The sequence below is a fragment of the Anguilla anguilla genome, chromosome 7, assembly GCF_013347855.1.
Source record: "Anguilla anguilla isolate fAngAng1 chromosome 7, fAngAng1.pri, whole genome shotgun sequence".
Classification (NCBI taxonomy): Eukaryota; Metazoa; Chordata; class Actinopteri; order Anguilliformes; family Anguillidae; genus Anguilla; species Anguilla anguilla.
Window position 1 is genome coordinate 48,287,978 of NC_049207.1, and position 15,500 is coordinate 48,303,477.

At 41.0% G+C, this 15,500-nt stretch overlaps 1 protein-coding gene across 2 annotated transcripts in view; it reads right to left on the reverse strand.

Annotated features, from left to right (window-relative positions):
* Nucleotides 1-15,500, reverse strand: part of immp2l (inner mitochondrial membrane peptidase subunit 2) — a 197,355-nt gene that overhangs the window by 5,355 nt on the left and 176,500 nt on the right. Inside the window, exons 5-6 of one of the 2 annotated variants that reach the window (XM_035426403.1) lie at nucleotides 11,909-12,011; nucleotides 10,694-10,788 (exon numbers count right to left, since the gene is read on the reverse strand). In XM_035426403.1, the coding sequence (XP_035282294.1) occupies nucleotides 10,694-10,788; nucleotides 11,909-12,011 (198 nt within the window). The remainder of the gene's footprint in view (nucleotides 1-10,693; nucleotides 10,789-11,908; nucleotides 12,012-15,500) is intronic. The other variant, XM_035426404.1, reaches the window with a different exon arrangement.

Genomic DNA, 15,500 nt, shown 5'->3' on the forward strand with positions numbered 1-15,500 from the left:
GCTTTAAAGACGGTTTCCCACCCCTTGTCATGCTGGTAAGCAAGGTGGCGGGGGGAGGGGAGAGGGGGGGTTACTATGGCAGCAGATCCCATGCGCTATTTAGAGCTGTCCAGAGATTCTGGAAGATTTCCAGAGTTTTGCCCACAAGCCGTCAGCTGTGTGGTCCCCACAGTTTTTTAAAAAGGGCCTGAGCCAGGTAGCCATGGCAGCCAAACTTAGAACGTTAGCACACTGCCTCTGTAGCCATCCCTACTCACAGCCCTGGTCCAGGAGAGCCGCGGGGTCTGCTGGGTTTTAATGGTACTCCGGACTTAATTGATCAAATAAAGTGGATGATTACGCAGTTTACTCACCTCACCAGGTTTCGTAATTGGTTGCAGATTTTATGGTGAAAACTAAAAAACGAAGACCCTGTGGCTCTCCGGGATTGCGTTCAGGGACGTTCTGAACCTCATGTTTTTTTCTTTTTTTTTGTGTACCAATATTAATCAGGGGAAAGGCTTCATGACAGCTGGACAGGTCAGGACAACCCGACCAGACTGTGTCAAAGGAAATGAGAAAAAAATGAATGCCTGAACCATAAGGGTATCTCTATTATTTTTGTACTGTTGTCATTGGTTACATTTTGGACCAATGAACCAACACTGAGCCTGTTTTCTATTTGCATACCATTTAAAGGGCATGCTCACAAGTGAGAAGAAGTGTTCCTAAAAATAGAAGTGATTATGACATAATAATAATAATAATAATAATAATAATAATAATAATAATAACAATAATGAAGAAGAAAAAGAAGAAGAAGAATCAACGTCAACACTATCATCTTTATAATTAGCATGATAATAGTGCACATTGATTTTTTTTTATCAAAGTAAAGAAATATTCAATATTTACATAATAATATTGGTATTTGTTGATTCAACCAAAAAGAGAAAGCAATCTTAAAAACAAACAAAAAATCTGGAGAGTGTAGATGATATAACACATGCTAGTAATCTACCCAGCTTCCATTTAATAAATGCGGCCAACACAAGCTTGAGCTCCTCTGAGCAGTTATCCATCTCCAGAGATGCCCTAAGTAGAGCTGAAGCAGGGTTGGTGTGTGCACTCTCCTAAACCGACCAATCAGAGTACTCCCAGCAAGAAGAGAACAGAGGGGCAGGCCTCACTCCCAGTGCAGGTAAGAGCCCTGTCAGCCTTGTGCCAAATGCACAGTGAGCTTTTCAGATGATGTTCCAGGGCTGATAAAATGGAGGGGAAGGGGGGCGGGTGGGTGAACTTTACTGGGCTCAAATAACCCAGCACAAGGCCTCGCTCTTGTGTAGCCAGGAAGACATTTCTTACAAAGCCTTTCAGACTTTGAAAAATCAAACATTGCAGGATTGTGTGTGTGTGTGTGGGTGTGCATGCATGCATTTTCCCCACCCATCTGTTTATAGTCTCTTACAAAAATAGCGTTTCAGACATTGACATTTGACATTTTTTGTAAAACTTGCTTCGTGGATTCTACAAAAAACACCATCAGGTCATGCAGATTACTACACTCTAAATCAGGCATTTATTGAGCTAAAATGACTACTTCTCAGTAATACACTAGTATTAAAATGCAACATTTTCAAATATAGAAAATTTAAATGTAAAAAAATATTTCTGTCCCACATTTCAAGTTTCATAAAGTATTTGATATACATTGAAATATTATACATTTATATATAGTAACAAACAGAATTTGAATATGCATATGTGTATCTATGTCAATCTAAAACACAATACAACCTTATTCAAGTCAACAAGCCATCTTGCCATTTCAACAGAAGAGGGATCAATTATTTGTCACAAATATGCTTACACACACACTAACCATATTGAGTTCCAAGAGTTACTGGAACACAATAAGGCTGCCGAATACCCTCTGACTGGCTCAAGGTGCTAATTCATAGTCACAGAGGTTGCTAGGAATTTGTCTTGGCTCTTGCTTTTCGCTTTCTCTACACTTACAGACATACACTGTAAGTCATTGCAATGCAATGTTAGCACAGCTCTTTCAAGAACTGCCCTGCGGGACTTCAGAAAATGCATAGGGTCCTGAAAATAGATTTTCAGTACAAAGGTCCTCTAACGCATACACACAGATACACAGACAGACACAGATACATACACCAGAAACCTGAGCATGCGTGTACACAAATTCACTCAAATTCACTCAAAACTAAGCATGCACACAACACAGACCTACAAATACGCAAAAAAAAAACCTGCACACCCATAAAAATCCATCCATCCACACATACGCTCACACACACACACACACATGCAAGCCAAGCACAATCTAGGCAGACATGTCTACAGCATGCATGACTGGAAGGAAAGCTGGAAACACTGGTGAGTTTACTGAAATGTATTACTGAGATAGAGGTATTTGTTTTTTGATATATTGCCTGGCAGTTCACTGAGCAGGAACATCTCACTCCCTCCCTCCCGTAGCCTTCTGCTCCTGGGGGAACGGTGCGAGTGTTTTAGGTAATAGCGGAACAGTAATAGAATGGGGCCTGTGAGGTGTGTAGTTTATTGTGAGATCGAGAAACTTCTATCAGGGCAGCACGCTGGGAAAAAAATATTAATAAATAAAAAATAAAAAAACTAAATGACTATTTGATTGTGTCCAGGGTGTTCCATGACTGCAAAAATGAAATCTCAGAAAACGAATCCAAAAACATTAAACAACAACACACATTATGGTGACTCATAATAATGTTAGTATAATGTACATCTCTTTATGCTAGTATAATATGTTGGGTATGTGAGTCTGTTTTTTTCTTGTGACTACTATTAAGATGCAAGAGTTCATACTCAGACATTTACACTGTCTGTCTGTCTGTCTATCCTATACTATTACAGTCACAGCCCCATCTGAGTCATGGCAACATGTAATTAGGACACATGCAGCCGTACGCATGCACACACACACACACACACACACACACGTGCACACACACACACACACACACACACACACACATACACACACATACACACACATGCATACTCTCTCACCAGTCATTCTACATCAGCGCTATTTTTAAAAAAGCTGTTAAACCCTATAACAGTGATTAATGTAAATTGTTCCAGACAACATGGACCTCCTGCTAAGTAATATATTTACAAACTGTTTATTATCAGGAATTAAAGGCAAAAACTAAGATCTGGATTCAGTTACCAATTGTCCTAAACTTTGACACATATGATGACACACCATGATCTCATAATTCAAATATGTGACCTCATTAAAGCAATTTTTTGGGAAAGAGTAAAGTAAGTTCAGGAGGTTGTGTAGAGGCACAGAGGACAGGGAAAAGAAACAACACTCTTTTTGTTTTTGCTTATACTAAAATTCATCTTAAGGCCACTCAATGGACTGTTTCTGTAGAGGATAACTCCATGTTTCCTTATGTAAATGGAGGTGCAGCCAAGCATAATAAGTAAGTGATAAATAACATCTTAAAAACGTTTTCGTCCCCCAACAGTATAGAGAAATCACTGCTCAGAGTGTATTATAATATGATTATGTTATAGCGCTGATAAAATGGTAGGAATATGAATATTTTAAATATGTCTAAAGTAATGCTAATCACTGCCTTGTCAGAGGTCATCGTTTTTCAGTTACCCAACAGAAATTGTATCATTTCATTTTCCTGGTTCCTCATTTGGGATAAACATTAAATAGGGCAATTTGCATTTATTAAGCTAAAAATGTGAAGGATTTTTATTTCTAATTTACACTGTTTGACTGCTTATCCTGGAAAGGATCCTCCATTACAGTCTTTTTAAAAGTAGTTCAGACCAGCACTCCATGCAGGAAAGGATTAAGACCTTTTAAGTAGCACATTCACTCAACCCTACAAATGCAAAGAATTATAAATACAGTGACACAGACCAACTATTATAGATATTGACCTGGGGGGGGGGGGGGGGGGGGGGTCTATATCTAGGCCAGTCTGTATATAAATTAATACATAAAATTCAGCAAGGTCATAACATATTTTACCATAATATGGAGCATAAACATTACAAAAATGCTTTAATAATCATATTTCTTTTAATTCGCCTGAATTATTTAATACCCATATGGACACACTTTTCCTTTGTATTAATTATTCAAAATCTAGAAGAACAAATGCCCAATTTCTCTATTTGGATATAATCCATAAAAAGAAGTGGGAAGAAGAAACATGATATATAATCAATTTACACACATAATGCTACACAAAAAAAAATACACTGAAAATGAGAAAATGTTTCGAAATACATTCACAATACATGTGAACATGGTTTATTTAGCTAGACTTCATATGATAAATGTAACAGAGCATTTAGACAGACTCAACTAGATTGTTAAACAGATGTTGTATTGAGCAGAGGAACATCTGTATCAAATTTCAGATGTCTGGGGCATATGGGTGCTTTCCAAAATCAATTTAGTAAAAATCTGTTAATCAATTAACTTGCTTTTTTTTTGCCATATAGGCCTAGTGCCTGAATGAGGATATGGAATGGGTCCCTCTTTTCCAAAGTGTGTACTGTCTTTTCTGGGGGCAGTCAAGGAAAATCGAGAAGAGTAACGACAAAAACCAAAAAAAAAAACAATACAGTGTGCTTATTCAGCTTAAACGCTCTAATAACAACAATAATAACGAAAACAGTGGCATTCCAGCACCTTCCGCGCTCAGCCAGCTAATAGCATTACATGATATTTACTTAGCTGCAGGCCAAGTTAAGGGAAGCGGTAAATGGGATTCAACGTGCGACCCGCTTTCGTGACATCTCGGAAAGCGGTCGTGGAGTAACGCGGAGCGTGTTCCTGCTCTCGCTTCCTCTCACGTTGGAACAGAACCACGCTTAGATGAAAGCATTGACTACGTAAGTTCTGTGTGTGCAGAGACAGGTTCATTATTTCCAGGGTTGCGTCCCACTTAACTATTAGAAAGATCAGAGGCTGTGTAAAGTGAACAAAATCATTTGCTCTCGGGTCAGCGTCTATAGAAAACATCATTGGGATTTCACTTGAACTGGGCAAGGCAGTGACAGTATATTGGTCAGCCAATATATCCCTCCTGAGTATCCGGACTGCAGAACTACATTGATGCGATTGGATTATTGATCGCAGAGAGATGGAGAATGAATGCAGATGAAACTGTGACGTTTTAGCTTTCTTCTCATGTTGTGAATGTGCTCTACTTGACATTGTATATTTAGCTTCTATACCGCGTGTCCGTAATTACAAGTATAATATTAAAAATTATGATGAGGTCCTTCATTAGCTCTACATGTCCCCGTCATAACCCATACATTGACACTCATGAATGCGTATGTTAATAGCATGCTAATATCACTTTATGCATCAGTGGTGATATAACACTCCACATGCTCATTTGCTGTTGTTGACATAATAATTTAAGTACATTCATTTAGTGTGCATGAAGGTGCTATGTACTGCTTATGAAGAAGATATATATTCTATTCTACCTCACCTTCAAGCTAAAGTTCTGGCCTCTCTTCCACCCACCAAATGCTAGCATGAAGAAAAGCAAGGATGAAAATAGAAACCTCGCTGTATCTGTCTCTTTTTTTAAAGTCCGTGCTGCTATAATAAAGTACAATATTGCAGCAATTAAATAACACTGACAAGCAGCACTGTTTCTTGGGCCCTCGAAGCAGGTCTCCCCACGGCCAGCAGCTCATTATCTACCTAGCTGTTGCGTACCATAAAGACAATGCAATCAATGAACGCAGCACACAAACCAGGCACGATAAACACTGTGGGGCTAAATGCCTCTCTGCGCTAATTAGCAAAAAATTAGATCAAAGTTTTAATTATGATAACTTCCCTTACAAGCGTTATCTAAAACCTGGAGGGGGAAAGAAAACGAATAATTCAGAAATTGCCCCTGTCATTAAAATTCTTCAAATAAAATGGCGGTTTCAGAAATTAGCATGTTTATGACAAAAGGGAAAGAAAAGGCTGACTTGGCTGCCATTGCTCATGTAAAGTTACTCTGTTGATGGACAGTGCACGTGCCAACCAAAACACTTGTCTTTGCTTTCGCGATGCCTGGCTCTCTCATCTCTTCAGGCAGTGTTCTTGAGAGTGACAACATTTCTCCTTAACTTTCTCCTGACTCGCAAACAATTTAAGTTGAACTTTTTTTTTTCTTCACAAGCGCAAGTTTTGGAAATTTTGTTTTCCTTGTTTGCTGAACTTGCCAAACTGTGTTTCTGATGGGGGTGGAAAAAAAAAAATCTATCTGTGAGAAAGTGTTGAGCTCCCCACTGTTTCAGGCTCTTTGAAGCATAGCACCAGCGGAACACTGGTCTTCCGCGATGTAATAATACATTTCGGGAACTCAGCTTGCAACTCCAGGCTTGCAGGTTTGAATCCCAGTGGGGCCCTATTGTTGTACCCTTGATCAAAGGTACTTAACCTGAATCGCCTCAGTTAAATATACAGGTGAATGAATGGACTGCATATAAAAATTACGTAAGGAGTGCAAGTCGCACTGGATAAGAGCATCTTCTAAATGCCCCGAAATATGCATTTGAAAAACGTCGATGTGATTTTGACTTTTGACTTTACCGCCAGGCGAGCGCTATGATGATGAAAGTCTATTTGATGCGGTCTATTTTGAAACAGCGGGAGCGTTCGTCCCAGCAGCCAGGACGGAGAGCGCCGGCATAATTTAGCACGCTCCCGAGAGTTTCTCTCATGACACCCTCTCAGCAATCACACCCCTTCCTGTTCTCCATTCTCTCCGTCCTCTGTTGAGACAAGATAACTCCATTCACTGAACTCAACTGGACAAAAACACAATATCACTTTGACACATCACTGATACAAGACAATGATTAATTTGAAGACCACTCGTGTGTTTGTAAATGACTCCAAACATCAAAAAAGCTTCGATTTTCATTTATGCAATTGTGCAAAGCTTTACTTTATTTGAACTCGAGCTGTTTAATTTCTTCTTTTGAGTTAAATAAGGTATCTATAATAAAATATCTATCTGTCTGTCGGTTGACTGCACATTCTTCACTCCATATGAAATCAAATATGCCACTGTAGATGGAATTGAGATAGATCACACACACACACACACACACACACACACCCAAACTATCAAAGTTTTTCCCTTATTTTTTTTTACAAAACTGACTCAAACTACCTTTGTTCATCAAAGCCAGTGAGGAGTAACTCAAATAATAGAAGAGGGAGGGTGGGGTGGGGTGGGGTGGGGGGGGGGGGAACTAATTCACACATTCAGGTTCCACAGACTTTTTTTTCCATTTTGCGCAAATGCTTTATCACATTTTCAAATCAGATTCCGTTCCCTTGTTCCCTTTTCTTCCTCCTCCTCCATCCTCACAGGCAATTTCCCCTGTCTCTTGCCGATTGCCACACGACAACTTTCCTTCACCGTTTGCTTTTGAAAAGCTATCTCTGTCCCGTACCTCCACCACTTGCAGTCCAGGTTTCATTCCCCATGTAAAATTATGATACAATTTTACAAAATTAAGAGAGGAGGTATTTCATCAATTGGGGACGTAGGAAAGCCAAGCCTCCCGATATCTGCCTTTGAAAGTTATCACCGATGGGTTCTCTTAGCTAAAACAGCGACTATTGTCTATTCTTTTTTCCTTTGATCTAAATTCTTGGGCAAATTGTTCTTGGATTTGTGTTATTATCATTATGTATTTGTATTGCAGGTGCCCTAACCTTTCATTACCATATGCATCTACACAGTTAGAATTCAGCTAAAGCATTTGCATATGTCACAGGCTGAAATAAGAGCACAGTTTATGTTTATATTTTATATTTTCCATTTATATTCAAAATTAATATTGTTTACTGAATTTTCTGCCCTGAGTGCAGTATTCTGCAAACTTTTACCTGAAAACAGAGATTCTGATTGGTAGGTCCTCTCTAATTGGCCTGCCCACCCGTGGCCATGTTTAAAAGTCAGGTACACAAGACAGTCAGCAACACACAACAACTTTTCACTGGTGAAGGAAATATCCATTTTCCAGCCTCATCTGAATGTAGTTAATGCATGGAGCAGCAATGGTTCACCAGTGCTATAAATCTCTAATCTCGAGGAGTACAATAATATAGCATAACTAGAAGTACAGCTATATAAATTCAAATAATAATAATAATAATAATTATTATTATTATTATTATTTTAATTATTATTATTCATCTTTGTTTGGGATCATACAGGTCAGTCTTCCTACAGAAAGTTTGAAACCTTACAGGGCACACTCCCAACACACAGAGTCTGTTTGGTTTCAATCAAACAGTCAGTTCCAGAACATCCTGAGCTTGTGTGCTCCGTGATTTGTCTCATGCATTATTTACAGTCTTTGAATTATTTGGGGTTTGGCTGGCTGGCTCTGTCTGAACATATCAGCGGAGCAGCCAGTTTCAAAATTAAAAGTGCTGTGAAGTTTGCCCTCCCTATCTCTGTGTTCTCTTATGCTAATGCTCAGTAAACAGACCACAACGTTTAACTGAAACACTTTTCAAAAAAAATTAGGCCCCACTCTGGTTTGTGTTGGGTGCTGTCCTAACAAAGACTAATTCCTCATCCATGACAGACCGGTGTTGGGGAGGTGCCAACGCACATATACAAAATAAAGCCAAATGTTGGAAACGAAGTAGAGATCAGTCATTAAACATGATGTTTAAAAAAAAAAAAACAGTTTTTCCACATTTTCTCCCCAGTTTGGAATGCTCAATCATACGCAATTAGCATTAATTGTCATAACCTTGACTATCCTCCAAAACGTGCGGCAGTGTAGCACATTGGGTAAGGTACTGGTCTTGTAACCGAGAGGTCATAGGTTCGATTCCTGGATGGGACACCCTGGTTGTACCCTTGAGCAAGGTACTTAACCTGAATTGCTTCAGTATATATCCAGCTGTATAAATGGATACAATGCAAAACGTTGTGTAAGTCGCTCTGGATAAGAGCATCTGCTAAAAGCCTGTAATAATAATAATAATAATAATACTAATGTGATGTCAGCCGCTGGAGCTTATTATCGCCCCGCAGTGCACAAGGAGGGCTTGTGCAGACATGAGTCAGAGGATGACCCTTCAGGCAAAGCACAACAGATTAACTTGCTGGCGCACGATCAAGCCAGCAGGGGTCGCTGGCGAGCGATGAGATGGCGTCATCCTGGCCGATCGCCCCGCAGGGCTGCTGGCAACTCCAGGCTTGCAGTTTGAATCCCAGTGGGCTTCAAACTGGCACGGGTTTCCGCTGGCACGGACCAAAATTCGTGGCAGTCCGGAAGGGTCATCCGCGCGATCGTACAGCGCTCTGACAGGATGAGTCACCAACAAACGCTTTAATGGTTTAGTGGTTTCCCGGGTGCTGGTTCCTTTCACAGTGAAATTAAAAATTTGCCGGTTCTAAAATGCCTCAGAGAGCTTAGCATTAGACACTAATCTAACACTGCTGTTGAGAACCTTTTATTTAAATTTTGTTAGTAGGGAACCGTGGTCTGAGAATCCACACCCTGCAGAATCGAGGCTGGTCATGGTATTTGAGGTTTAGCGAACGGACTCCATGTTCGCACTTGAATCTGATACAGTCAACAAATCCGATTTTCGTACAACCCATAGTTCTGGTCATGTTTACACTTGAATGTGTTGAATTTGAGAGGAGGCAGGTAGAAGTTCCCTAAAAAATATGCCCCAAAAAAGCCATGCACCCACGCCTGTACTGAGTGTGGTGGATGTTGATAAATCTCCTAAGGTCTCATTAGGTTATAATTTGCTGGTAATCCACTCCAAGTGTCAGAAAGCCCACGATTATATACTCACAAAGTCTGAGCCGCAGATGGAAAGAAAAAAGAAAAACAAACACAGGCTTCACTGATGTTTAATACACTGAAAATACCAGCGTTTGTGCTTGGCAAACATCTCCACATGGTACCATGAGGTCTGATGTGGTTTGTGAGTGCACAGCAAATGTTTACCGAATCTGGGCCAGCTATTGTTACTTTGAAAAGGCAAAGAGAGCGAGCTTCCGTGCAGTTTTCCAGATCGGGAACTTTGAAAGCATTACTGAATGCAATTTCCTGAAAGTTCCATAGGAATTAATGGAACGTGAACCGGCTCTTTGGATTGGCTGGTTCTGCATCCCCCTTCCCCTTTCATTGGACAGTACATTCAAGGTTTGAAACTATAGGGTTCTACCTTAAAAAAAAATGTACAAATGAGTTATTAACTTGGATGTGTTTTTGCAGCATTGTCTGTAAAAATGAGAAATTAATTTTATTTAAACTGACTTCCTGTCTCAACAGATCTCTCAGCCGGTCATGGCAGGTAAGCGAAAGATTTTGTCCAATTTCCTTGTCGTCTGTCCCAGGTTAACCTGAGTAGCAGGGGAAGGGCGGCACTTCAGTCCTGTCCTGCTCCGCTTACGTATGAGGGGGGGGGGGGGTGTCCTAACTGACCAATGGGGCGCCGTTCCGGATGGTTCATGATTAAGACCCCGCCGTGTCCGGGACACAAGCCTTGGCTCGCCGCTCCCTCCCCCTTGCCCTGACGCCCCTCCGAATCTCATCTCATCCCTCTTTGCCTCGGGGGAGACGGAGCTGGGACAGGTTCCCTCTATCATCGGCAATTTACCTTGTCACACCTCCCACCAGGGAGACCCGTCCCCCGCTCGCTCCGCACCGTCTGTATCTCGCTACTGCCAGGGAGCTTTTTCTCTTCTGCTCGGGCTTAAAAGAAACAAAACTATGGAGGCATTTTTACACATTATGCATAACAAATAGGGAGGGGCAGCCTGGCTGGTCAGACACCGCATAATGAAAAGTCTACATCCTGAAGATCTCTGAACTATACCCTCCGAATACATTAACCAGGAAATGAGCAAGAATTGATAAACAAGTCAAGGAATATACAGTATCCTGACTGCCACTTCCTGTAGCCTACGGCCTCTGTTTGAATGAGCTACGCCAGGGGTGCATAACCAGGGATTTCACCCTTTTCGGGATTTCACGACGACGTCTGCTATTAATTATTTAAATCGACCATTTATTTGATCTGACATTTTTGATAAAGATGCTAGCTGCAGCCGGAGATGGCACACGTCTTGGGTGAAAATGTTTCACCCAGAGAAGCAGAACAGAGGATAATTAGACAATTTGAGGAGGGATAATTGGTTGGAACAAAAAACCAGCAGAGATACAGGCCCACTAGGAATGCAGTCGCGCACCCCTGATCGAGACCTCCAACTGAAGCAGAACATTTCCAAAAAGTATGCGGAGATTTGTTCAGTCAGCAGTAAAAGACAAGAAAAACAGATCATTAGAACAAGACAAAAAGGTTCTCAGCGCATTCAAGACAGAAATATAGATGCAGCAGTTTGTCAGAATATTTGTATTTATCCTCATAAATATTCTCACATCTGTTACAGCCTGTCTGCAGCGAAGGTCAAGGCCGGAGAAACATAGTGAGGGTTTTTCCCTATTTCTTCTTTTTTTTTTTAAAAAGAAAATGAAATATGGTGGATCCCAGAAAGGTTAATGGCTGCAGGTGAATTTGACCTTTTAAGGATAGTAGATTTATACCACTCCCCACCTGGTCAAGCATTTTTTTGACACCTGTCATAGTAATTGCCTCATAACATCAAAGAGCCTGCATATTTCATACAACAATACGAGATCTAGGTTTCACCACACGATGCAATCAACTTCAGCTATACTAAATGGCGCAGAAATCGAATCGTTGTTCTTACCGTTAATGTTATTATTATTATTATTATTATTATTATTATTGTTGTCATTTTTACGGTGTGAGAAGGGATTTGTGGGTAGAGCGCAGGAGGAAGACACTCACTGGGCCGAAGCTGTTGCTGTCAAGGCTGTGCCCGTGGTGATCGCCTTCGATCCAAAAGTGACCGTCTGGCACCTTCACGTAACGGTTTTTGTACCCCATTGTCCTGGGAGAAGATAAATAATAATGATAACAAAAACATCAACAACAACAACAACATCATCAACAACAACAACAAAAACAACATCAACAACAACAACAAAAACAACATCAACAACAACAACAATAATAATAATAATAATAATAATAATAATACCGTAATAATAATGTTGCTCAATCAATCTTTATTTTTGAAGAGCCCAGAGTAAAATGGTCAGTGTTCATTTAACAGCGTACATATAAGTCTAAAAACCCAGCACATTTCAATGTGAAATCCTACACATCTTTATGTGAAACTGAACACATTTTAATGCAAATTTAGAAACAGTTTACGCAACACAGCACCCAGTAGCAGTAGATATTCTTTCATTAAAAAAAAAAAAAAAAACGAGTTAAAAAAAGCAATCATTTTGGTGGGGAAACTGGTCAATAATTTCCTGGCCCCATAAAAAGCAACAGAGTAGAACTGGAAGATAGTGGTCGAGGTAGCAAGACAAAGGAGGATCATTTTTTATCCAGTTAAACAGGGCGATGATTACATGGCTGTATTTAGATAAACAACAGATTGAAAAATTTGGCCAGTCGAGCTGTTGAACAGCCTGGCCAGTAATGCCTCGTTGTAAGAGATGACTTCTGGGAACACAATGCACAGTAGCGTCATGCAACTTAGCATCCCAGCTCAGCCATCAACTATACACTGGGTACTGGCTACCAGATGAAAATAAAATAAAATAAACAGCTTGAACAACACAAATGGGTACAAATGTGGTTTGTTTAATTGAACCGGGACCAGAGAAGCAATAAGCAGATTTTCATCATCTTTCTTTTTAATTTCATCCCGATTCTTTTAATAAGGCAGACAGCAGACAACCGTGAGTACGTCATAACCGAGAAGCTGAGGAAATTAAGAGTGCAAAGTGCGCAATAAATTCAACTTCCCTCAAGAAATTGGGGTATGTAAGCGGAATATGACAGACGACCTTGTGCGGAGGCGAGCGCGCTGCCCAGCTCTCCGTCAGACGGCGAAATAACGAAAACAAATGAAAACTGAGCATTTCCATCTGAGGTTTATAGCAGTTTTAAAATGAATGGTGGGATGGTCATGAACTGCCGACTCAGCAGAATAGCAGACACACTGATTAGCCGGCCACTACCTGTGAAACGCTTCGGGTTGTAGATCATCTAAAATAAGCAATTATGCAATGACAGGAAAATGAAAGATACCAGGAATAATTCTTTTAAAAAAGTTTTTTTTTTTTTTTTTTTTTTTTTGGTAATCACATTTATTCCCCTGTGAACTTCCAGTGTGTCTTCCTTCCTGGTTCGTGTGATCAATGCTAACAGAGTGTTCCTGACAAACCCAGTCCGGCTTCGACGAAAGTTATACATTTTGGCCCCGATCCCAACAGCCTGCCAGTGAACGACTCACATCCATCTTTATCTGGAACGTTAGGATCCAGAAAAGGTTATTTGCGCTGTAATATGCTAACGGCTTGAGGGGTTTAAAGAGCGGGATTTGAGAATGCCTTCGCTTGCTAAACGGTGCAGACAGCCCGCATCGTGCTGAGGTAGCAGTCCCGTTTTGGGGAGGAATTATTTAAAATTTAGCCGTGGTCCTGGGCAGCCAAATAGTTCTGAAGTGTTTACGAACGGATAAACGCGTCGTAGCGATCTGCTAGCGGGGTTGCCCAATCGGCCTGCTGAAGGTGACCTCGCCTTACGCGCAGCGGTTAGCGTGACCGCCCCTCACCCTGGAGACCCCAGTTCGATCCTCACCGGACCCTCGCTCATTACAGCATTAAGCCTCGGCTGCAGAGAGACAGAGAGTTATGGCTCCATCGCTTTTAATCCCGGGATAAGAATGGCCAAAAACAAGAGCCTCTTCGGGTATGAACGAGACCACACCCGGCGTGTGTTCAGACAACTGACTTGCCTCTCGCAGTTGGAATGTTACAACAGGACATGCAGAGATGTTTGCAGCCTCCTCAACAGAATCTTCGCTGCAAGAACGACCGTATCCACATTACAATATCCACGGGCAGCTGGATGGCTCATCCTTTTTGAGCAGCTGTTCTTTGTTTGCGGACGGGCCCCACGGTCTGGCGTCGTATCTGGGTGTTTCCAGTGCCAGCTGTGGCTATCAGCCCCACAGGACATTGCATGTGCACCAGAGGGAACGCAGACCCACTCAGGAAAGTGCACTCTGACATATTCCTCATCTAGGCTAATCCAGAGCCCCAATAACGCGTGTCTGTCAGGGGATCAAACTCCGCCACCACAGATCCCTGCAGCGCAAGGCTTCTAGCTTCAGCCTCAGTTTTCTAGCTCAGGGGGTTGAAAATATATGAAAAAAAACTAAATATAACAGTATCAATATGGACATGACTGAAGAGTTAAAGGGATTCTATGCAGGATTTTGTAGCCTGTGTTTACAATCAAAGAAGTGAACGAGTCCTGTCAGCTTGTCTTTTTGATTTGCTGTATCTGAGCCATTACAGTGGCTAGCTGCCGGTAGCAACAAACACTCACATTGAAATCAGATTCCAAACCACAGGCTCTGTAGCCACACCCACCCCTCCCCACACATAAAATACTGCCACGCCCAGAAACATCTCAAACACATTTTCAAATGACAAATACAGGCAAAGGTGTGTAAAGACAGAGATTTCCAGTGCCTCACAGATATGCCTTAGCATGGCTATTTTATAATATCTGCATAGTATGCCTTTAAGAAGTGCAGCAGTTCTCAAGATACAGTTTTCGGTGCCAAGGACAAGTAGGACCTTTCAGCTATATTAAAGGAGGTAACCTTTATGTTATCTTGTTATTAAAGAGAACATTTCCAGATGTCAGTCTTTCTTTGCACAATTTCCAAAGTTGGTCATGATATGCTATGTCTAGTTGTGATATTCAGTCTCCAAATTAGCTATAGTTGCTGGGTGTCCTCTACCGTTGCCCCAGGCAACCTCAATGCCGCCTTTACAATCTAGCATAGTTTAGTCCAACCCACAGTGAAATATGTCTCCAGCTTTTTTTTATGACGGACAAAAAAACACCAGAAATATTTTCTTCATCCCATTACGATTGAGGCCTTGATGTTGGATCTCACAGGGGAAAATTCATTCATCAGCTCATATATAACCATGAAAACCATCACCACAGAAACCTGCCATCTCCACCGACAAGGCCTTTGGGCACCAAAGTGTCATGCGAACTCATCTCTCTTTTGCAGTCGGTTGGAAAAGAATCCAGGATTCATTTTGATTTGCACCCAGAATACACGCAATATTTTTATTACGTCTCTCTGTCAAATACAAATTTTCATTAATTTTCTTAATATTTGACAAATCAGACCTAAACCGCAAGTCCATGGTTTATTAACCTCCAAGGTAGAGGAAAATCACTTCAATCAATAGCTGCTTATTTAGTGACCGGCCTGGCAACAGCCAAAAAAAAAAAAACACATACATGGATAAACCTGTATGGAATTTATGGA